The sequence below is a fragment of the Hydractinia symbiolongicarpus genome, chromosome 7 (genome assembly GCF_029227915.1).
Source record: "Hydractinia symbiolongicarpus strain clone_291-10 chromosome 7, HSymV2.1, whole genome shotgun sequence".
In the NCBI taxonomy this organism is placed as follows: Eukaryota; Metazoa; Cnidaria; class Hydrozoa; order Anthoathecata; family Hydractiniidae; genus Hydractinia; species Hydractinia symbiolongicarpus.
The window spans coordinates 21,873,300-21,898,730 of NC_079881.1; the positions used below are offsets into that span (position 1 = coordinate 21,873,300).

Sequence of the window (25,431 nt, forward strand, 5' to 3'; positions counted from 1 at the left end):
AGCTTCTAGTTATTCTTATTGTAACAATCCCTACTCCGACTATGAAATGATGTTATGGTGGAAGGATCTACAATGTTTGATTTCTTTCTATACAAAGTAATTCTATATAATGCCAAAATAAATAAAAATCTTTTTGGTAACATTTAAGCGCACCCCTGTCCACCAGGGTTTTTTCTCTTCTTGATATAAGAAATGACGTCTTGTATTTTTTTGCATATTTATTACAGCTTCTTTCTTAAGTCAGCACTTTTTCAGGTCAAGATTAAAATGGTGCATTGAGCCGAGGTCAACAAAACTTGTTATAAAGCTAGTTAAATTTTTAAAAAATGTTTTGGTTTTGCTTTGTTGGATTTATTAAAATATCACTGGAAGGCATAAAAAAGTAGGCCACTGATATAAGACAATAAAGTATATGTGGCTAGCTAACAAGGCTTTTAACATGTTTAGCACGTAGTAGGTGATCATAAACCCAATGTAAACGTGCTGATGATAGCTAGCTTTATTTTTTTAGCTTGGTATTTTGTTTACATATAGCTGTTAGCTAGCTAGCCAAACGTTTTTGTGGTAAAGTTTGCAAATTTAGAGAGGTTTAGAAATCTTGTTTCTTTGTTCCTGAATTAAATTTCTCCCAAAGACTTCCTATATTTCCTTGAAATCGATTTACAAAATCACATCATATTGGCACACATCATACACATCATATTGGCTAAGGAACATTATTAACATACACAAACTATGTAATTTAATTATTTTATTTAACTATTGTGGAAAGTTTACTTCTCCAAACAGAATAGCTTAGTAGGCGAGGTTTCGGGAATTCCTTCTCCCATTATCGCGCATACTAAAATGATGTTGAACATCTATTTAGATAATTGAAGAGGATCAAAATCTCTTTAATAATAGCCGTATTTTGCCTGTCTGTCCGCGAAAACCGCGTCCCGTAACGGAATCACGAAATTTTTAAAATGCGCACCAATACCAAATGCGATATATTTTTACCGACTATGTTTTGACCGCTCGCGCGTAGTATACCAATCACGACGCCTAATTCCTTTAAAATAAATTTTCGCGACCAGAAAGAATCCAAGATCTTTGCGGAACAAAGGCCATTTTGATTTTGATAATGGTCGTGTGTGTGGTCAGTGTGTGAGGTTTGTAGGCCTGTTTGACTTTTTTTATCTTCCAAAAGCTTTATATATTTGTAACATTTGTTTTCTGTTTGTTTTCAATGTTAGGATAAATATATTGTCTATATATAACTATATTGTTTTTTAGCAATGTACAGATCTTAAACGCGCCAGTTTTAGGATGTTTTGCTAGGAACGAAGATTAGCTAGCAAGCTAGAGCCTCACTTATTGCTATTCTATTTGGTATAACCAACATATATTTTTTTGGTGAGGCTGTGGCTATTTAGTTAGCTCCTTAAAAAGTGAAAGTATAAGAATGCAGTTTGGCTACAACAATATTCTTAAGCAATAATTTTTATGCTAAATGCAGTTAGGTAGCTACATCTTTTATTATTTTCCTGAACACTTTTTCTGCAAATAAAATGGTTGAGCAATTGTTTTAACTGGACAGGTAACAACAAGCTGCTCCCTGTGTTTTTATTTAAGCCATATTTGCAATAAAGTTTTTTTGGAAAAGGGTATTACGCCTATATGTCTGTTCAACTATGTTTAACTGTACTAAGCGCTTAGCCCAGTGTTAACAACAGACTTTTTTTCTGTAACGTTGTTCACATGTACCAAGGGGTCAGCCTACTGTGACAATTAATTTTTAAACTTTCTCGGTAATCACGCCGGTACGGTTGTGCAACACGGTTTACCCGGAATAACTGCTCAGCCCGGTTTTAACAATGCACTGTTTCCTGCTTGTTTTTATTGAAACAGAACCTGCGATAAAGTTTTTTCAACAGGGTATTATCCCTACACGCCTGTGCAACACCGTTTAACTACACTAAGCCGTCAGCCCGGTGTCACAATTAATCTTTTTACTTTTACAGGAACTTTTATTCCGCAATATAAAATAATATTGACCGACTGTTGTTGCTATGGCGGGGTAACATTGGTTTTACCTTAAGTTATTTTTGAAAAAATATGTTAAAGTCACAACACTATAATGGTGTATGCGCTTCACTTGATTTACGACATACTGTATACCAGTGCTAAAGCGCTCCACCTGATCGTGCGCAACAGTTTATGACTACTAGTAATTGTTCCACCGGTGTGTTCAAAGCTGTTTGCCTGTACTAGGCGTTCAACCTGGTTGCACAAATAATTTTGAATTTACACTTACTTATTCTGCAAAATAAAATAATATTGACCGATTGTTTTTGCTATGACGGTGTGACAACGGTTTGTAAACTGTGTTTTTATTTCAGCTTTTGTTGCAGGAAAGTTGTTTTTTTAAAAAATATGTTACAGTCGCAACACTACAATGCTGTATGCGCTTCACTTATTTTAGGATATACTGTATACCTGCACTAAAGCGCTCCATCTCATTGTGTGGCACAGTTTACGACTCTTATTAAGCGCTCCACAGAATGTTCAACGCCGGGTCACACCTTCACTTGTGGCTTACCCTGGCGTTTCGACACGGGGTTTCCCGGCTAGTCTATATTATAATGCCCGTATACGTCTGTCTGTCTGTCATGCGAAATGGTAGCTTAGCTGCGCAAGTAGCGAAACGCACGCAATGCGGTATAAAAAGGACGGGTGACCCCGTGGATTTTTCTACGGGCTAACGACCAGTTTACAAAAATTAACTTATCAGGAAGCTTTTAATTGAAATAACTTACGGAAATTAACATTTTCAGACCTAGAAGGAGATAATTATTTTATCTGTAGGGCTGGCAACCAAATCTACGACATGCTGTTTATGTGTTTGTCACGTTCAACGCTGTTGATGGTTTCTTTTATCTTCCTAGCCGTTGTTCTGGATTCTCTGTTTTCCTCTCCCTTTTTCTCCCTTTTCTCCCTGTTCTCCTCTCCCTCCCTGACGATTTACGCTGTTGGCATGATTCAGTAATAAAGACATTACTCTTTCTTTGCAAGATTTTTGATGTTTTGATTCGAAGTTACAATACTGGTCAGTGTGTTTTAGTTTACGATACACTATGCCATTGTTGCGTGTGACCAAAGTGTCAAAGAAAGCGATGGTTCCATCTTTTTTAAGCTTAACAGTGAATTTAGTTTGTCGATAAAAGCCGTTGATGCGTTCAAGGAACTCTTCTTGATGGGATCTTTTCAGATGAGATCATTCTGTTATATAAAAGAGCAGAACTATTAAGGGATATATTTTAGGTGAATTAGTTTTACGAGAACTATATTTTTGCATAGTTTAGCAATTTATTAAATCTGGATTAAAATAACTCTTTAATTTAATACCCTAACAAGTATGAGTCTATGCACTAAAAAGGATTATGTCAAGGGTGCCCAAAAAGTGGGCTGCTAAAAATACTTTCAAAACTATACTTCTTGCCAAAAATAAAATTGAAATAAAGGCTTGAAACCTGGCATGACATGGTCTTAGGCTGTTTTGAAAGAAAATTGAGACCACAACATATTTTCATTATTATGATAAATTCCGAGGTCCTGTTTAACAATTTTCAGGGAGACCGATAAACGATTTTTGACAATTATATAAATTTTGACAGTATATCTCTTTTGACATGTGCGTAAAATATTAAAAGCATTTTTCATGATTGAAATATGTTAGAGTCTAAGTGCTATGTTAGGACCTAAATAAAAATTTGTACCATGTTTGATTGGTGCAGTTGTTGAAAAATTCAGGGATTTCTCAGACACACCTAATATCCCCACTTCCCCAGGTTTGATAATAACATTCTCCTTTCTAAAGTAAATTCATCAATTACAAGTTAGTATTTGATAACCTTCTGCAAGTAGTGTCGTCAGTATCATACGTATTTTGAGGATTTCTTTTTGTGAATCGGATTTCCAACAAATATTGCAAGTCTTTGGGAGAATTTCAATTCAGGAACAAAGAAACAAAGTTTCTAATTGTACGGCTTAATGCGCCATTTTAATCTTGACCTAAAAAAGTGCTGAAAAAGGAAAAACAATATTATTCCAACATGCGGTCAACGATGCCAGGGTATTTTTTGCCGTTATCTCTTATATCAAGAAGACAAAAAAGCCCTGGGGACAAGGGTGCACTTTTACGTTAGGATTTTTATTTTGGCATTTATATAGAATAAAATTATATAGAACGAATTAAAAAACATTGAGGATCCTTCTACCCTACTACGTCATTGCAATATAAGAATAGGAATCCTATGTTATAATACGCTTGTGTGAGTGGCTATGTTAGTCAACGGCGCAGGAATCAAGGTTCACTTTCTTTTTGCTGATTCATTGTTTTCCCAAAACAAGGCGTTACGCTAAAAATCACAAAACGGGCGTTTATTTGCTGCTTATTTTAAAGTCGTAACGAGACCGTTATTGTTAAAATGATTTTGGGTTCACCCCCGTCTTGTTATTCGCATGCCGCATTTCACGGAAACAAGTTGTTTATCAACTGAAAAGAGCAGACAGAAGCAAAGAAGGCTGTCTCTTTTTAATAAATTTTGAACTATTGTTCTAAAAATTAATCTAATGAACCAATCATGCTAATGTTTTCCATCACCAGGGGCGGATTTAGACTTCGGCCACTTCGGTACTCGCCTAAGGAGAAATTTTGCCAATGAGAAAATCATGTGTATCTGAATGTAGAAATTGATTTGAAGCAACGCATAATTTTAATAAGATTCTTTTGCGCCCAGGATCCGAGGTAATATTTTTATCTCCACTCAGGAGTGTTTGCCGAGGCTCGGCTCTCCTTCGATGTGCTTTGCCGAAGTACTATGGTTCTTACGGTAGTCGAACTACATTTTGCTGAATTTGTTTTTCTTGATTCCTTTGTTTTCTGCGGTAAAAACAGTCGACTTCGGCGGCCGCCGAAGTGTGGACTTTTGGACTCTCTTTAAAACAAAAGAATTATGACGTCGAGAAGAATTTCGCGGTGTGGACTTTGGACCCTCTTTAACAAGAAGTAGTCGAAATTTACGGTGAAAGAAAGATTGGTATTAGGAGATGGGTGCGTAAGAATAATTTACTCTTCCTATTGTTATTGCCTCTCGGTAGCCTGTCTGTTTAATGGGTTCGGCGAACTTCGGCGAGCACTGAACGGAAAGAAAGTTGAGGAATCGTTTTGTATTGACTTGCAGCAAGTAAACGGAAGTTTTGAATATATGATTGCGGAATGAAGTTAAGCAATGCTGCTAAGAAGAAACATTACTGGAAAATATCTATTCTCTGTGTTGCATAACTTGCAAAAACGCGCAACATTAAGAAGGTGATCTACTGTTGTTTAGAGTATCTGGTAGAAAGATGAATTTAGGTGTTAAACGATTTTTTAGCCGTTTCAATTTTTCGATCTCCATTTGAACATGTTTCCTTACACACTCTGCAAAAAAGGTCAGAATTAGGAATATTCTAAAAATATGTCCAAGTTTGATTGTTCGTTCTAAAAAATTTGTATGATGTACAAAATTAGATTAGAAATTTACTTTTTCATTACATTTCATGTAAACTGGGCTTCTTTATTCGTCCAAAGAAAAAATAGACCCGTTACGCGCACCAGAATTTGTTGTTAAATTATAATAAACTGTATTTCATCAGGCCATAGCCATGCTCACAAAATTTATGTGTCAAAACGTTTAGGCTTAAAATTTAGGTTGAAACAAAAAAGCACTATTCTTACATAAAACAACGTGTTTCTTCTAAAAAAGAAATTACATAAACTATAAAATTAGTTTTACTGGTGCTAATGTTTCTAACACTACAGGCTGGGTGACTCAGTGTTGTTGTCGTTATTATAAACATAGCAAAATGTGAACAAACTTAAGTCATTGTTTACATATGTTACGTTAGGATCGTTTAAAATATTTTCGATTCTTAAATTCGAAAACGCTGCATTGTTACCACGCACAATCGTATGAAATCGTGGGAACGTTGTCAAACCTGATTTTTATATGCTGGAATGTGTGCTTATACCTATTAAATTTTGCAAAAGTTTCGCCGAATACTTTTTTTAACTTTATACAAGAAAAAACCTAGAAAAAAATGGCATCCGAAAGGCCTCGTAACATCATCGAAAATTTTTTCTATCATATTATTTATTTAAAACTATGTTTAAAGCATGTTATTCTGATTATTATTATTACATTATTATGCTTCAACCTGAACACAATGGAAAGAACAGCGTCCCGAACTTCTGACAAAATGTTACTATTTGTCTCCATAATCACCCGAAAGGTACAATATTTGGCGGTTATTTAATTTCGTGATTTTGAGAAAATTAGCGAATTTAAATAATAGCGAAAATATCAAAATCTTAACATCGCGAAATTAAATACCTGCGTAACTTTATACCTGCCAAATTTTATATTCGCGAAATTTTATACTTGCAAATTTCCCTTAGCCTTTCCCCTGGCCTCCCTAAAATCTACATACAGAGAATAATGCAGTACAAATGTTTTCTCTTTCAGTCTAATACCATTATATAAGGAAGTCATTTGAATTTAGAAAGTCACGCCTGCCAATAAAAAGGCATATTATTTGTTTGACTGAAAAAAACTTATCAAAGTCATTTTGAAACCTCAAGATGTCTTTTTTTTTCTCCTACTGTTTTGTGGTACATTTTTTGAAAAAATAAATAATTAACTATCCAGAAAATATGGTGAAATCTAAATTTCACCAAATTAACTACCCCAAAAAGATGTGAAACACCAAAATTCGAGAAAATAAATAAAATACCCGTGAAATGTAAGTTTTTTGGGATTGCAAAATTAAATACCTGCGAAATTTCATATATTTAGGTAAGTGGATTTTTCTACGAGTTAATATTTTTGTTGATAATCTGTGCAAACGTTGGTGCAAGAGGACGGTATGTAAATGACAGAAATAACTGATTTTAGTTGAAATACAGTTTATATGTTGCAAATTATGAAAATTTGCAATGTAGGGGTAAAGGGTAGAAGTAATTTAATTTTGTAATTTCATAATTTATGATGAACATTTGTTGAAAAAGACAATAGGCAATATTATCGAAAAAACTAATTTTTGTATGCCGTATATCCTCTAATAAACGCGCGTTTTTGACGCCCCCTCTAATTAACGCCCCCCATCATCTCGAAAAATTGATCAAACGCTTGCCTTGCCTGGTTGCTGTATGCAAAAGATTAAATAGCTGAGTTTGGCAGGATATGTTACAAACTGAAGATTGTCGGAATTTTCAACAACCTTTTTTTTCCAACTTAACAATGTTGGAGTTTTTATTGTCTGGTTTTTTCCTGGTGTCCATCTGTCATGGAAAAAGCAAGTATATAGTCTTAGCATATTTTTGCGTAACTTTTGTTAACACATTTAATCTTGATGGATATTTAGCATTTCTATTTTATTATTATTTTTTTTTGTTACACCTGCTGATATTTTTAGAGGCATGCATAGAATAACGCAGATCGTGGCTTTTAAAAATTCAAATTACTGTGTTGAATTTTTTGTTTGGTAATCCTTACATAAATTCAATGATAAATATAGTGGATTCTTCTACGGGTAGACGGCTAGTTATTACAATAAAAATGTTGTCTTTCATTTAATTAGAAGCTGATGATTTCTCTATAATAATAGCCGTATTCCGTTTGTCTGTTCGTGCGTCAAAAGCGACTTGTGTTAACCACGCACGAAATTGCGCGCAGCTCTCTGATCTTTTCGCTACGCTATTATAAAGTTTTATTCTTATTTTGTATTTTGCGTAGTCCAAAAGTTTCATTCAAAAAGTTTTTTTATACAAAATTCATGGTTAATTAACTTTTATTGTTCCTTCGATGCAGTTTCTTTGTTATAAATAACTACACGGACAAACAAAGTTGCGGACAATTACTATTGCGTTGTCTATTTCATTAAAGAAGTTTTAATTATTCGCGCCTTTGAAAGGAAATTAACAAAAACAAGTTTTTGATAATAGAAGAACAATAAATTTTAGAAGAATTTAGTAAGTGATTTTTTGTTTCTTCTAGACATGAATTTGAATAATATGTAAAATTTTGTTTCATCTTCAACCATTTTTATTTTTTTTGAAACAATAAAGCTGAATGTGCTTAAGTTTTTCGCCGAAACTGAACAACAAGTGTAAGAGAATGTCAATTTTGGTTTTTTAAAAGCTATTTGCAAGAAAGGCCTCTTTTTTATCCTCAATCAGGTCGTAAAAATGCGTCAGTTATTGTTAAATATATGAATTTTACGAAAAAGCGGCGTAACACTACTTCCGATAATCTATACTATAAAAGAAGGTGTAGTTTACACTGCTGTCGTGCCTATAAGTGTATATTTCCAGGAACCATGGCTACCACAGAGTAATCTCACAACAAGTGTGCGAAATAATTATATAACAGGTGCGCGAAATAATTACGGGTTCAAATCCACGGGTTCAACTACTAGTTTCATAATATTACACCGATTTATTTTTGACAATTCCAATTAAGATAAGTTAAGTAAAATAACAAAACTAAGTGATTTTTATTTACTTACAAAAGAACCCGTAGAAAACAACGTGAGAGAAATTTCCGCGGTGTTCGCGATATTTAGTTTTTTTACACAAAATTAATTCCGCGATATCCTCCAAATTGTCAATTGGAAAAACTAAATCCGCGGGAAAGTTATTTTAAAATTTCAACTTTTAATTAGTTGTATTGTTCGTTCTATTGTTTCACGCAAACATACCAATCTATTGTAACAGATTCCGTCTTGTTGCAGCTCAAGCAGAAAATGTCTTTCATACAACTAAATCCCTTACACTCAAAAATTGTGTGGTTTCCAAATAATTGTTTGTTCGAAGTAAAGTGTCTTATAATCAATTTACACTGCACACTTTTGAGTAATTAAAAACTTGGTTTAACATTGGTTTTGGTTATCCTTTAGACAGTTTTATTGTGTTCGCAGATTTAAATGTGGATGTTCTTAGCAGCAAAATTACGGCACTGAACAATGAATTTAAGTGTATAGCTAATACAGAAGCATGCACAACATAGTATCCAGCTCGACTACTTTTATCTACCATTGAACGATTGTATAGTTCCAAACCATGGATGATTAGCCTTGGAATGGTGGATATGACTGTGAAGAGAATTAATAGACTGACAGTGTTTGTCACTTGTTGATTGTAACTGTTTGCACTTTGTCGACTTTGCTTCATCGTATTTGCCTTGCGGTTGACGTTAATTATAAGCACTAACTGCAATACACAGATCGCAAAAACGACGACTATTTCGCCCAAAAATTGATGTGTACTACTTTTGAATGACTCTCGTTTATTTACTGACTCTCCTTTATATTCAGAAATAGAAATTGGCTTGTTTCCCTCTTCCCAGTAAAAGTATCCGGTTTTTATAGACACAGTAACACAAAAAAGCAGACAAACAACACGATATAGTAAATTAAGTCGACCGACTATGTCTTCGTGCAGCCTTGGCATCAGCACCACAACCAATCTGTCCATAGATATTTCAACGGTTATTAACCATGAATATATCAGGGGGAAAAGGTAGGCAAATTGCACGAATGCTTGTATTTTGCATTTGGCACTATCACCAAAATCGATAAATATCAACATCACAATTGGCATGGAAATTGCTCCATTTGTTAAGTCGGAGATAGTTAAAATCATAAATTGTACATTTGCACGTTTTCTGTCCTTCTTTCTTAAAATATTGAACATGTAAGCATTGAGTATGGTGATAAAACATGCTGTTATACCAAAAATGCAAAATAGGATGACTTTATCTACCAATTTGTGTCCATTAACATCATCTGTTACCACCTCATAACAATGAAATAGTTTCGTGTCGTTAGCTAATGTTAAATTTAGGTTCTCCATTCTAAAAAAGAAGTTTTTGTTTTTACGAAGTGTTTAAAAGGTAAACAGGTATTGTGCAACAACATGAAAAGAGCTTTTAAAGAGGTGTCAAAGAACCTTCTACCTGGGAGAAGACGGTAAAGGTGTAAAATGGATCCGATACCGAATACAATTGCTCCTAATAATAAAGTACCCTTCCTGTATAAACATTAGCTAACCTTGGTTGTTTTTTGTTCACAACGAGTGCCCAAATTGTTTGAAAGAATGATAAATTTTTATTATCTCAACGATGATTGCATTTGTTACAACAGTTAGTGATCTAACATAAAGGTTATTTTATTTACAAAGTCTCTATCTGTTAAGAGACAAAATCAAAGAATGAAAATTAGCGAGATTAAAAGCATTTGTTACAAAGGTAGTTAGATCTAACATTTCTTCATCTAACGTGTGTATTATAAAACAAAAAAAGTTTTCTCAATAAAGACAATGAATACTGTTCTTGAAAGTTGGAAATAAATTCAATAATCTCCTATTTTCTTTTTATGCAAATTGACGCTGGAAAGTTTTGTTAACAGCGAAGTAAAAAGATCATGTTTCAAATGCAAGCCACAAAGGTTGTTTTGCAAGACTATATGATGTCGTGTGTAAAATAGTAGTTGTATTGGTATTTTGTGGTACAGATGCGTGGATAAATGACACGCAGAATATATTCGAGGAGTGAAACCGCTGATTTTTAACGAGTTAACCATCAGTAAATATTATAATCTTCTTCAACTGTACACATTGATACATGTATGCTCAGACCTCTCCTTTATTCCCATTAAGCATGCTTTATGGGTGCAGTCTAATAAATGCGGTTTACACAAACAAACAAACAAACAAACAAACAAACAAACAAAAAAACAAACAAATAAACAAACAATCAATCAATCAATAAGCTCACCTTAATGTTACTGCTTTATTTGATTTCGTGTAGTGGCATCTATCTGCATTACAGTTTATAAATTCTTTGTCCGCTTTGTGACAAATACGTAAATTTTCATCGTCACCGATCACTTAAGGTACACGTTATCATATTGTGTCACATGCTTGCGGAGGGATTTTATAAACGAAATAAGCATTGGATGAATAATTTATTAGTACTGATAAAACTTCATGTTATGGTTTTATTTTAATGAAGATAAACTCGCAACCAGCCTTCCTACAACCGAGAAAGTATTATTGACATTTTCATGCGCGTTAGTTGATCAAATTCAAAAGTTGCCTACAACCTTTGGCTTAAAATAAACCGTCAGATTCGAAGTTGCCTGAACTATTTTGAGGTTGTGTGTGCTCTTGTTTCGTGAAGTCGCTTTTGGGATTCAGAATACAACGCGTTGGTAGTTGATTATAGTCTTTCGAATTTTTAAAAGAAGTGGACCAAAAGATTTGATTACAAATTCCAAATCTATAAAGCGCGCCTTTTTAACGGTATTTTGTTTATTTTAAATAAATGGTCTTAACCTACTTGTCAAGTGTACTATATTTAGTATGCAATAAAACCAAAAAAAAGTTGTTACATTGAGGTAAACTTGAATAAATTTCATTCCCGATTAACCGGGAAAGAAAACAAAAATATTAGAGTAATTTTTACATCTGTATTATTTAAGTTGGATAGTAGTTGTAATAGTTTAAATATTAATATATGTACTTTTAACCCTATTGTGTTTTTTTATTGCGTTCCTTTATAACTTGTTTAACTTTCGTTTTAAACTGTTTATAATTAATTAGACTGACGAGTGTGTAAATAATGCATATTTTAACTTCCTTTGTTCTCCTCTATATTTGGGTTCTGCGTCAATTTTGTTTTTGTTTTTCTTTACTATCACCCAGAAGTGTAACATTAATAAAAAATCACTGAGACGCTTTTGAACAAAAACTTTATTTTTTTGGAATTACACATATTGTGAGTTTTTAATTTTTCATTGAGTTTTTTTACTGTTTAATAATTCAAATTTTGGCATTGTAAGACTAAATTAAATTTATTTTAAATGTAATTTAATTCTATTCTGCTCTACTTTTTTTTCGCTACCTAAACTTGTGTTTTTGAAATATTTATAATTAATCAGAATGGCGCGTGTGTATATAATATATTATAATTCGCTTTGTTCTGCTCTATAGTTGGATTTTTGCATAATTTTTCTATTCGCTTTTGCTTTCTCTTACAGTCACCAAGAATGATTGAGACTCCTCTAAACTAAAACTTTATTATCTGAAATTACGCACGTAGACAATTTTTACTTTCTAAAGGAATTTCCTTATTACTCTTTATATTGTTCAAGAACGCAATTCGTTAAGTTAACCTCTTCTAAAACTTGCACACTGGACGTGTCTAAGGAATTTACGAATCCACTTGAAATGTCGAAAAATATAATATTAAAGCTTACACTGTATTTTGATTTCATAATGTAATAAAAAATATATGGGGAACATTTCACATTTCAAATAATAATGATTATACGCATATTTCATTAAATAAATTGGATTTATGTCTATTTTCTGCACGAGTCATATTCTTCATCAAAATAATGATAATGATAATAATATAATAATACTAGTCGTTAACCTGTGGAAAAATCGACGGGGTCGCCCGTCGCGTTCGCTAGTCCTTTAAATTTACCCGTCGCAACAAAGTGGATAAAAATATATCGCATTTGATATTCATGCGCATTTTAAAGATTTCGTGTTTCCGTTACAAGACGCCGCTTTCGCGGACACACAGACTGACGACGTCTATTATTAAAGAGATAATTCAGTCATACTGCGAAACAAAGTATGATGAGTTAAAGGATGTAAAATTTCATTGCTTCGTTGATAGGTGGCTGAACAAACGATATTGAAAATAAAATGTAACGCAGCCTTTTATTTAAAGCAAGTGTGACCACGAAGAGGCAGATAGTCAAGACATAATTATAAAAAATGGCGGCGTGTTGGCGAATATGGTATACAAAGGAAACATATCGATGAAATAAAAACATTTATTTTGTCGTAAGCTATTCTATATGGCCTTTGCAATTTCATTTAACTTTGGTAAAGCCTTTTATTTAAGCCTTAGATTTTAGTTTCTTTGGAAAAAACGAAAATTTGTAAAATATTTATATCTAATCGAAGTTTAAAGTTTAAAAATAATAATGCCTTATACACCTGTCTCGTGAAATGGTAGCCGCAGTAGAGCGACCACGAAATGCGGTAAATATTGGACAAGCAAACCTGTAGATTTATCTTTTTGCAGAAAGTCATTCAGAAAGTTACTGGTAATTTAGTTTTGACTTAATGTATGTAATCCCATCACGTTATTCGTTTTCACAAAGGATTTGTTTCGACAAATCTTCTGGTCCTTTTTACCCCCACGTGTTCTACAACTCAACTCCGGGAATTAAAAGTTGTTTTTGCCTGTGTTACTTCGAATACGAGAATTCATTTTCGGTGAACCCACTACCATTATTTTGTTGTCTACATAAAAATCTTGAGTAGATATAGCTATAGCTGACATGAAAGATCCAGCAAAGGTATAATGAAGCACTGTAACTTTCGTTGTCTGACTCTAAATGCAGTAGCTAGCTATGTTTATACAGTAATGAGATTCCACACTTTGCAACCTTTCAGCTGCTTTTTAACGAAACGAAAATGTTTTTCCACCAATGACGCGTAGCTTTCAGCTCCATACAATAGTAATGTATAGTTAATTAGCTGAGGTGAAAGGTGAAAAGGTGAAAAATTAGGTGAAAGTATATTAACTGTTCAATTATAGGGTAGGTAATTTCACGATAAAATAGTGAACTTCTTTGTAGAGTAACTTTAGGAAATTTTAAGAAACTTTATAGACGACACCTGATAATCTTGGAAAACTAATATTTGTAACCAGTATCTTAATACTCGCTTGTAGATATTTTCGCGACTTGGAAAAAATTATCCACATTCCGTCGGTATAAATTTTGTGGACAACTTTTTGTGAAACATTTTGCCGGTATTTATTTTTGTGAAACTCAAATAAAAAAATGTTATATGTCAAATGGTTAAATTTTAAATTTTCAACTATTTACGCAACCAAGCTTGAGTTATTCTTTTGGAGTCAGTGTTCCATTTTCTACATCATGTTAAATAGAATTTCACTCTTTCACTTTGTAGCAAAAGCGAATAATAGGGATTTCTTTTCACAGGTATTATTTTTTCGCGATTGATTTATACCGCGATTAATATTTACTGGGTACATAATTTCGCAAATTCGTGTGAAACTAAATAACTATATATTTTTTGAAAGCCAATTCAATCATACTATAACCTTTATGAAAAAATCCCAAAAGAAGAAAAAAATGATACAAATTCACCCCTCCAGCTTTCCTTGGTAAAATTTTTGTTGATTAAAAAATATGTGATTGCAAAGCTCTTATTCAGCTCTACAAAAGTTTGGTTTTTTGAAAAAAGCACGTTGTTTGAAAAATATATATTTTGTGTTAAATTGGTTGTTTTATGACTGATTTTTTCAAGCATTGTATAGTGATAAGTTTTCCTTTCTTTATGCGTTAAACTTTTTCGTATCGAAGTATCATGAGCTGCACATTCACCATAACCTTGTGCGCATGCGCAATAACAGCTTTGGTCAGATCATGTTTACATGAATATTTTGAGAGAAATGAAATTAAAAGAATCACTAAAATGAGTTTCATTTCGCCTGAAATTACTCTCATTTTTCCTTTATAAACATTTATCAAGACTACACAAGAAACAGAAATAAAAATCTCCCCTTTAGGAAGTTACCGTAACTTTTAGGTGAATCAAAACAGGTGGTCTATCTATCATGACTATAATCACAGGCTAAATATAATAAAACACTCTTAAAAATATCTTATATTTTATCAAAAATTGCCATTTTTACACCAGTATACCTTCTTTTCCTCTTGCAAATTTTACGTTCGTGCAGTGATTTATTTCACAACAAGCAACATCTTTCGCGCAACCTAAGACGAAATTAAAGGAGGGATTTGTACATAGCGGTATTTCAAATACAGTTTTCACAAAAACTATTTCCAATGTTCAACCTTGTTACCAGTACCCTTTCCTCTTCTCTCTGGTGTTAGGGTAGTAGAATAGTGAAAAAGGATTGTTTCCTGTGTGGTGTGGGTTTTTGTTTGTTTTTGCGAGAGATTTTTGTTTGGTATGCTCAGAAAACGACAGACTATATAAAGTTATCTGTAAGCCGAATCTTAACAAGCGAAAAAAAAATCCAGCAATTTTCTTTTCGCTTTCCGTGGATCAGACGTTGGACACATTAAATTAACTCAATTTTTCTAGTGTTTTGAGAACCTTTTAGGGACAGCATGACTGGTAAAACTTCTAAGCTTTCTTGTTTTGTTTTACATTTCAAACGTGTATATTTAAACACCTCGCCTTAGATACCTTTCCTTAAACTAATTTATATTAAGCAATTTTGGCAGGAAGGAGCTTTGTGGACAAAAAGCGAAAAGAAGTAATCGTGGCGGGAGTTTAAGTTAGGTGATGAGATCAGATGCACTTTAGAAAGTCAGTTGTCAACAAATACTGAAATCCCTTTTCAGAATTTTAAAATGACGAACGTCGAAAAAATATTAACTAAGCAGGAATTTTATTAACGCGGATATAATCAATTACAGCTCCAAGTATATATTTGGATGTGTGATTGTTATTTTTGCCCCTATGTTGATGTAAATCAAATGTATAAAACTTAAATAGTAAGTTTTTAAAACAAGTTAAAAAGTCCCAAAAGTTTATTAGCCATTGTCTATAGAAGTAATTTGACACAACTGGGACCTTTGAAACGTTCCTGGAAGAAGTTTTGTTCTTTCTGCTGCCGTGATGTTCTGGACGTTTCACCTAGACTTGCGCGCTCAACTTCAACTCCAACGCTCAATTACTTGTGATTTAACTCGGTGTTTACCCAGCTTTGTGGTGAGGCGATCCATGGGGCGATGTTGCATGTCTTTTAACGGCAACCAGGTTATTAGCATCACTGATGTTTAGCTCGGTTCTAAGTTTAATATCAAGAGGGGTTTTTAAGTCAAATCTGTTTAGTTGATAAAGCATATACACAGATCAGAAAACGCCCCTAATAAAACCGTAAATATGTTCAGTCTTGTTGAAGCGTAATCACTTAACATGTACGTTTCTGTGACTCACTGTGGAGTTTTAATAGCTCTCCTTCGTCGTTAAGAAATACATTCTTCCCCGTTTCTGATTGGTTGAACCGAATAGAAACTTTATTTTCGATTTTTCTGCGATGTGGTGCATCATATTTCTTCCAAATTTCAGCAACAGGGTTTAACCTGTTAAACAGTTATTTAAGGTGGCAAAACCACGTCTAAACTCTTAGGAGACGGATTGCAAGGATGTCCAGTCAAACAAAAACCTCCGCCCAGTTGGATTGCTAAGACTTCTGATGTTTACAAGAACCATTACTTCACCAATTACTGCACAAATTTAAAAATGCTAATGATTCTTCGGCCCAAAAAAAAGCGTACTGGTATAAATATGATTAATAACGAGAGATTAAGTTAAATTTTAATAAAGAAAGCTTAATAGTTCTACTTAGTGGGGATACTTTCTTTCCTTTCATTTTGTTGGAGTGAAACCCATTTTAAACAAATATAATATTTTTTACGCGAACAATGGTCATGTTTTATCAGCATATATTAGCAGCCTTGCTGATTATCGAATGTGTTGGAACGATATTCATAGAAAGAAAATTATACGGAGATGTCATAACAAATGTAAGTAAAGATGAATGTAAGATAAGTGAAAACACAGAATGGGAAAAAGATATATGTACATGTGGAAGAGGATATGAAACAGCAATTGTTGTGGAGAATAAGGTGAAATGTAAAAACAGAAGTGAAATTTTAAAATCATATGGTAAGTACAACTTTGTATCTTACTTCTATTTAGAAATCACTTTTATAAATGTTAATATTATGCCCATTTAGGTTCCTCACGCTGTACCATATATGGCCATAATACAGATAAAACCATGATTGTTGTTGCTCGTTATGATGGTGTTTTTATTCTAAACAAGAAACAGAAAATATTAGAAAAGTGTCCAGGGAAACACGGTACCAAAATTGAATTATTATATCCGCAAAAACAAGTCATTTCTATCAACTGGAGTTTTCATTCTTCAAACGATTATCCGTACGTAAGTGAAGTTACAAACCCTTTGTTATTAACACGCTTTTCTTATGTCTCTGTCCGGCGACTTGTTTGTGTGCAGTCATTGTAATCAATTGGGTTTGTTATTTTTTTTGGACTTCTAAGTGATTTATTATTAAAAAAGAAATCTTACAACTCAGCCATAACAAATTTATTTAGTATTTGCTTCTCCATAACAAATTTCTTTAGTATATGCTGGTGGGGTGGGGTGGGGTGCTGGTGGTTATTTTTTTTTCCCATTCCCAAATTACAATTATATACCCTGTTAAAATAAAATAATTTCATAAGCTAAGAATTTCGCTATGGTATTTTAATGTGCCACCGGAACAGTAAAGCCACGGGAAATTAATTGATCATTGTTGTCACTGTTTCGTTTAAAAGATTTTATTTGCGTTTTAAGGTAACTTTCCATACGCCTCGAGAACGTTTTTTTACAAGCATGCGCAATGAAGTAGAAAGACCGCTGATTCGACGTACTAACTTTTTTAGTGCGTATTTTTTCTCTCGAGTTTTTTAACCAATGAAATTCAAAGAAATGTAAACAAGTAGCCAATCCATTTATTTATGAAAATTAGTAGCAAAAACAGCATGCGTTTTTATTAAAGTAGCAACATCAGAAATAAGTGTTTAGTGTTAGTAGAGCAGAGAGACCTGTTAGTTTTAAACTAAAAGTTATGAATTTTAAAGATTCCTTTTAAATTTTCCTGACAAACCCAAAAATTAACTACTTGTTGGGGGAACATTGGTAGTTAAATTCATAACCTAACGTTATAATAACTGTTCCCTCTTTCCTGAAAAAGTTTCCTCATCTTTTTAAGTTGTTGTTTTCTCTTACGTCTTCTTTTCTCGCTGCCATAAAACATCCTTTCTCTTAAGCGGGAAATTGATTTCCATTAAGTTAGAACTCAAGAGCAAAGTGCTCCTGAGCTTTTTCTACTAGAGCGGAAAATGCAGTCGTATGAAAACCTACCTTTATTTCATGAAATTAACAACAAATCGTTTGGCGACAAGTTTAACAGATTTTAAATTATTATTTTAAGTTATTCTAAGTAGACACTTCCACGTGTTAGAATAACTAGTTTCTGGATAGTATCATTAGACTATTTATTTATAACCATGGAAAGGTTTTTTAAAATTTAAATTTCTTTTTATTGCAAAATAGTTTTTAGTTAATTTCATTTAAAAGCTGCAAATAAAACGTTTTAAACGAAATCAACAACATCAATAACAAATGTTTAACTACCCGTGACGTTGCTTTCAAATGGTTTAAAAACTCTTCACAGGAAATTAGAATACAATATCAAAATTCTTTGCTCAAATTAGTTCATTTTATCACGTGATTTGTTCTGACCAATTAAAAAAAGTAAACAAAACTTTTTAAAAATACACAACATTTTTATAAAGAATGTTTTATACGCGTGTTTAAGAAAAATTGTAGAAAATATATTCGACTTTGCTGATGCCAGATGGATATAGCTTTCGTATTAATATCATAGGTGAAGTTAAAATTGGGAACGGCCAAATACGCTGGTTACTTAATCAGAATAAACAATATCTGCAACGGAATTTGCATTGTAGCAAAAGTTACTGGAAGAGGTATTTTTCGATCATATCGCTTTCTCGTTCTTCTTTTTATGGAACTAGTGGGACTCCGGGAAGAAGCAAAAACATTTTGTGAGAAGACAAAAACATGTCGTTGCATGTATGAAAGGCTTAAAGGTACTGTCCGATTAGAAATCAACTAAAATTTCGACAAAAAATTCTTATTTGGAACTAATTTCTATAAAATAATTAAATAATTATTTGTTTTCTTTTCTAACACCAACTGAACAATATCTCATTCTTGTTTACAAAAAAAGCATGCGGTCTCTCGCTTCGATTGTTTATATGAATGGCGGATGATAGGCACTAAAGCGAGGCTGAAATAATATGTCGCGTGTGACGTATTTACCTGGAGCGCGCCGAACTGACCAAAATAGATAAAACGTGGGCCAGGGCTGATATTTTATTATATGTTTAAAAATTTTGGTAATTTTACCCCCTGAATTGTGAAAGACCGCTTTTTATGAATTATTCATATGGAATTAAAAAATCGAAGGCGAGAGATGTGTCTAGACCTTAAAGTAAACACACACTGTGCTAATTCTGTACGAACCTAAGTAAGAAGCTTTCGCTAATAAAACTTGAAGTTCAATATGACTTTAGCCTTAGGGTTGCATAGTTGTTTCAGCTACTCTAACGACAACCAATCAATAATTAAAAATTAGTTTCCTCTTCACTAGATGTCCCGCCACAGAGAGACTAGACTCAGATCGCACATTCAGTAAGGTTGAGAGGCAAAATAATGTCGTGGTGCGCTGTTGTGAATTGCACTAACAACAGTCGAAAAAAACAGGATAAAATTTTTTTTTCGCTGCTCAAGGATCCAAAAAAAAATCTTCCGTATAAGGAAAAACCAAAAGTCAGAGAAATATCTGAACGGAGGAAAAAAAAGGATGTTCAGGAGGTGGGTGGGGGCTGGTAACTAGGTGGTCGTTCGAAACCCTCTGTCATGGAGTGCCAACAAAGATGTTCACAGCGTACTCTTCAATAAAACCACCGCTCGGAATTCTTCGTGTTCCGTAATACATTTTTTATCTGAAAAATATTACAATATTACTCAATCACACTCGCATCTAAGAATTACTCATGAAGGAGTAGAAACTTTTATACCATGTAATTGAAAATATTTAATAGAGTCCAGTCTTTTTCAGGAGAGGCGTGCGATCGCACGCGCACGCCTTGGCACACGCCTAAATCGTTTCAGGCGTGTGATTAATCGCACGCCTGAAAAATAAATATTGAGTTTTCAAAGTCAACCTATAAAATCCATTTTGTAGCGTGCGATGGCAGCCCTCGAAATAATTTTTGGACAGTCGTCAGACAAAACGTCCGATAGATTTCCGTATTGGTCGGACACTTTTAGATCTCAGAAATTATTGAATAGTCCTGGTCCTTTTAATCCACGAGCAAGCCTTATCATAGCCAACCTGACCATCCTAGCTAATTCACCGACTCCTGACTTAGTTAAAAGAACTACGTAGTCATAAATCTCTTTTGCCTGGCCCCTTCGTCGTTGGTAACCAGGTCTTACACAAGAAATCCAGCCATGCGGTTCTTAACTAATGCGGAGGTGAACGCCGACGGAGCACGGATGAAGCAAGTCTGCAAAACTGCACTTACAGGCGGAATAGACATTTTATCATGGATTTAATTGTAGATAATTTCTTCATTTGACAAAATAATTGGAAACCATAGCAGGTCCGAATTTAATGTATTTTTTCTTTATACCTGTAAAACCGAAACCCACGGGCGGTATAAATTTTTTTCTGTAAAAATTTTGTTAAAGTGTAGCTGAACTTTTTGAATGAATTTTGAAGTTTTATTTAAGCCACGTGGATAAAGATTTTTTTTAATTTGAAAACAAAGCATATTTTTGCCTATTTGCTTGTGAAAAATAAACAATAAATGTAAAAATGACAGTATAGTCATGCATACTATTTCGGACATGTAGAAAAGGAAGTTAAGATTGAGAGAGTCGCTATACCAGTAGACGCTCGATCATCGTGTTTGGGGTTCACGATTTAAACGTCCCCCACTTTTCTGCCGCAAAATGAATGCGCAACAAAAATAACCTCGGAGCCCGTATCGCAGGCGTAACATTGTTTGCACGTGCGTTTTACATTGCACGAGTTACTTGATTTACACGTGCGAATCATCGCACACCTACTCAAATATTCCTGAAAAAGACTGAGAGTCTGTCTCGTGACAGCAAAAACATTCTACACTTCAGAGGGCATCCTCTCACATTTAGGAGTAGGAGCAACAAGGTTTCCAATGTTATGTTCGTCTACGTCTTGAAAAGTCGGAACTAGCTCATCATTCGCTGTTCTTTCCGGCTCGAATTGAAATCCTAGAACCTGCGAATTACTTTCATTCATTTCTATCTTCATGAAGAACTTTTTTAAACAAAGGAAAAAAATTATAAATAAACATCTAGTCGTTCGATGCGCAAGTCGGGGGGGGGGGGGGGTCGCCTAATAAGAAGCCAGGTAACTACGTCACAAGCAAAAATGTGCTGAATAATGAATTGACACAGTCCTTTTGCCGCGTTCGAAAGTTCGTGAAGATGGTAGGCTAGTGCAGCAAGATCAAAACAAACAAACGATGGTGCTAAGTATTGGATAAATTTTTGTTGTTTAAGAGTGCAATCTTCGTTATTTTTGATACTTAATAAAACAAAAGAAAAGATATTGTTTTTTAATCGGACAGTACCTTTAACTCAATGCATCAAAATCTAACTTTTGTCAAATTTTCATTTGTATGTTAGCTTACACTTTGCCAACAAACTATCCATCCACCAAAACTGTGACGCAGTTTCGGTATAACTCTATTAACTTGAATATTACAATGTTGTTAATCAACATTTTTCCAGATGTAATTATTTTCATCATCCTTTCAATTATGATTGTCTTCATAAGGGGGTGGCATTTTCTTTTTCTTTCAGAACAGAAAAAGAATACAAAATTTAAAAAAATCTTTTATTTCCAATTAAACATATTACAACCGGTAGGGATAATAAATGCAGAATCAGGATATGTGGAATTACAAATATAGCAAGTAAGTGAAAACAAAATTCATCTAGTAAAATGAAATTTGTTACACACACACATATATATACTTTTTTCTGCAAAAACACACGTGTGAAATTATAACTTCAATTTCATTGTTATTACTTTGTATGTTAGCTTACACTTTGTCAAGAAACTATCCATCCACCAAAGCTGTCACGCAGTCTCCGTATAACTCCATTAACTTGAGTAATGAAATGCTGTTACTCAGTACTTTTCCAGATGTAATTATTTTCATCATTCTTTCAATTATGATTGTTTTCATAACAAGGTAGCTTGTTCTATTTCTGTCTGTCTGTCTGTCTGTCTGTCTGTCTGTCTGTCTGTCTGTCTGTCTGTCTGTCTGTCTGTCTGTCTGTCTGTCTGTCTGTCTGTCTGTCTGTCTGTCTGTCTGTCTGTCTGTCTGTCTGTCTGTCTGTCTGTCTGTCTGTCTGTCTGTCTGTCTGTCTGTCTGTCTGTCTGTCTGTCTGTCTGTCTGTCTGTCTGTCTGTCTGTCTGTCTGTCTGTCTGTCTGTCTGTCTGTCTGTCTGTCTGTCTGTCTGTCTGTCTGTCTGTCTGTCTGTCTGTCTGTCTGTCTGTCTGTCTGTCTGTCTGTCTGTCTGTCTGTCTGTCTGTCTGTCTGTCTGTCTGTCTGTCTGTCTGTCTGTCTGTCTGTCTGTCTGTCTGTCTGTCTGTCTGTCTGTCTGTCTGTCTGTCTGTCTGTCTGTCTGTCTGTCTGTCTGTCTGTCTGTCTGTCTGTCTGTCTGTCTGTCTGTCTGTCTGTCTGTCTGTCTGTCTGTCTGTCTGTCTGTCTGTCTGTCTGTCTGTCTGTCTGTCTGTCTGTCTGTCTGTCTGTCTGTCTGTCTGTCTGTCTGTCTGTCTGTCTGTCTGTCTGTCTGTCTGTCTGTCTGTCTGTCTGTCTGTCTGTCTGTCTGTCTGTCTGTCTGTCTGTCTGTCTGTCTGTCTGTCTGTCTGTCTGTCTGTCTGTCTGTCTGTCTGTCTGTCTGTCTGTCTGTCTGTCTGTCTGTCTTTAATTTTCATATTAAAATTCCTGTTTAGATTGCATCAGAGAGCAAAGGTAAATTAGCACAAATTAGATTGCTTTGTACAGTTGCTTAAAATCGTCGTAAGGGTACAAGGTGAAACACATAGATAAGTTTAACAACACACTCTATGCCATATGATATAAGTACAAGATTAAAAAATGGATTTCAAGTGCGTATCAATGTCAATAAATGTAGATACATAACTAACATGAATTTAATAAAAACAAAAATCAATTGGAATTTTTCCTACATTTTCTTGTGTGTCACCTTTTTCGAACAAAAAAAGAACAAAAATTTGTTAAAATTCTTTTTATTTGCAATCAAACTGTTTCCCTTTATATCTTTAGAAAAAGAAAAACATATTACAACCGGTAGGGATAATAAATGCAGAATCAGGATATGCGGAATTGCAAATATAGCAAGTAAGTGAACATAACGCGCAAAAAAACACGTGTGAAATTAAAACCGAAAAAATTTACGTGTGAATACTCAATTTCGAGATATGGGAATATGGGATATATTTTTAAAGTTGTGATATTTTTTAAGTTGTGCTCGTCTACAATAGACGAAATAAAAAAAAATCTTTGTTTACATATATGATGAGAGCCTAATTTCCAAAATATCTTTTCTTTAAAACTTTTCTCTTACTACCCAGACTTATTGCGCGAACATATGTTACATGTAAAATATAAGATATTTATGTCTCTTCTCTTAGCCAATTAGTTGGAAATATTTTGCAGCTAATGATAATTAAGAATATTATTATTTACGTAAAATTTATGCCAAAAATGATAAAAATGATCAAGCTGGGTTCATACAGCCATATATTTTGACAAAACAAGTAAATGGATGCCTTACTTGATGCAAAATGCATAATTATTGAAAAACACACACTGAAAATACGACATTGTAATTTCCGTCATGTAAGAAGTGGAAGGTTAACAATGAAGAGCAATAAAAACAACCAATCAAATAACTTAAATAAATACTCTTGCCTAATATGTTGATAGTTCGTTCTTTGGGGAATAATGTTGAAAAATGAATCCAGATACTTGCACAGTTTTGTTGCAACATTTTTGTACAGTGCTGTTTCCCGTTAGGTAAAGTTTTGCACACAGCTTCTCCAGTCATCATTTATCTTAGTAATGTGAATTAAAACTTCTTTAACACGATATTCGGTCCGATATTTCCTTGTCAGAGGATTAATTAGCTAGTTGTTCCCTTTAATTCCGGTCTAGACAACGGTAATTATAGCATGTTTTGGCACGAAACAGAACACCCTTAAATGTAGTATATCATGGTCTATCTGAAATTGGAGGGTAATAACTTACGATCAAAAATGTAAGCGGGAATTTAAGAAGTGTTTTGATATGTTAAGCTTGACAAATTACCGTATTTCTTGATATATTATAGGAGATACGGATAAACAAGAAGGAATTACAAAAGTAACAAATGTTTGAAGAAAAATATTAGTTAAAAAAAATATGAAATTTATTATCTTCTGATTACCATAAAAGAAATTGTTGTGTATATGTTGAATAAAATATTGCTTTGTATTTGTGACGAGGTTATTGTTCCCGTAACACTATTCTTTAAAGTTCCATAAAGTATCACGTTCTCTACTTGTATCGATTTTCCTGCCTTTGTGCGTACTCACAACGAGAAGTCAAACCAAGCGGTGGCATTGTGTATTTTAAAGAGAAAATTGACTTTTAAAGTGCTTCCATCAATTTTTAGTCTGTACACAAGAGATAACTACAATGTACGTATAAGTTTATATTTTGTATTTTCCATGTACATTTTTATATTTCATTTTTGATATACTTTTTTTTATGCTTTGTTGTAACTTCCAACTCACGTAAATCATGTCCACCAACTTAACATGATTGGTAAAAGTATAGTTATTGCAGATTTTTCTTCTCGTGTCTAGTCTGCCGCACCAAATTAGAAGTATTTTCGTATATCTTTGTCAAATTATCATAAACAATGCCTGATAATAATGACCCGCTCGTTTAAGCTCTAAATAAAAAAGTCTCATACACTATACGAGAAGATATACTTCATACGTTCTCCTATTTACTTCGTTATATGCTAACCCTTTTATTTCTGTTTACAGAAAGAAAAACAAAACGCATAGAAAGCATATTTCTGACGCAAGGACAGTACAATATTCTCTCGTCTCTTTTTTACATTTATACATGTGGCATTTCGTTTAGGCTCATATAAAATGTAACTTATATGATGTCACTTCCTGCATCATTATTTAATTCTTTGTTTATATCGTTAAATTATATCGACTAGGGACAATATTTTACAATTTCCTTTCTAAACGCATTCACGTAAACCTTTTTGGGGATTTTACTATTGAGATAAAACTCTGAGATTCTGAGATCAGATGGACTTTACAGTCTATATTACCAGACATACTGTATAACGTACCTAATCTGTAGCAAACAAATTGGTTTTACACAAATGCGACCAAAAATTTAAGACAAAACCTTGCTGACTCATTCCTCTTCTAATTGGGATGTCTGCTACAGACAGATTTACCTGTGATAGTTTTCCAAATTCTAAACAGAACACACATGTAGTTTTTGTTAAGTGA

The 25,431-nt window shown here is 33.7% G+C and overlaps 1 protein-coding gene across 1 annotated transcript; it reads left to right on the forward strand.

The window, feature by feature from the left end:
• The first annotated feature begins 15,899 nt into the window (after positions 1 to 15,899).
• LOC130649379 (uncharacterized) lies at positions 15,900 to 24,458 on the forward strand. Its single transcript, XM_057455649.1, has 7 exons — positions 15,900 to 16,837; positions 16,909 to 17,117; positions 18,628 to 18,727; positions 21,919 to 22,072; positions 22,840 to 22,858; positions 23,174 to 23,248; positions 24,240 to 24,458. The coding sequence occupies exons 1-6, from the start codon at positions 16,594 to 16,596 to the stop codon at positions 23,243 to 23,245; spliced, it is 798 nt and encodes a 265-aa protein (XP_057311632.1). The 5' UTR covers positions 15,900 to 16,593; the 3' UTR covers positions 23,246 to 23,248; positions 24,240 to 24,458.
• Positions 24,459 to 25,431: the final 973 nt, after the last annotated feature.

What these genes read in the sequence shown, in the direction of transcription:
- LOC130649379 (XM_057455649.1), top strand. Translation starts at nt 16,594, where the DNA reads ATGGTCATGTTTTATCAGCATATATTAGCAGCCTTGCTGATTATCGAA. An exon ending in CTTCAAACGATTATCCGTAC is followed by an intron (nt 17,118 to 18,627) that starts GTAAGTGAAGTT and finishes TTAATATCATAG; the next exon opens with GTGAAGTTAAAATTGGGAAC. An exon ending in AGCAAAAGTTACTGGAAGAG is followed by an intron (nt 18,728 to 21,918) that starts GTATTTTTCGAT and finishes TTTGTATGTTAG; the next exon opens with CTTACACTTTGTCAAGAAAC.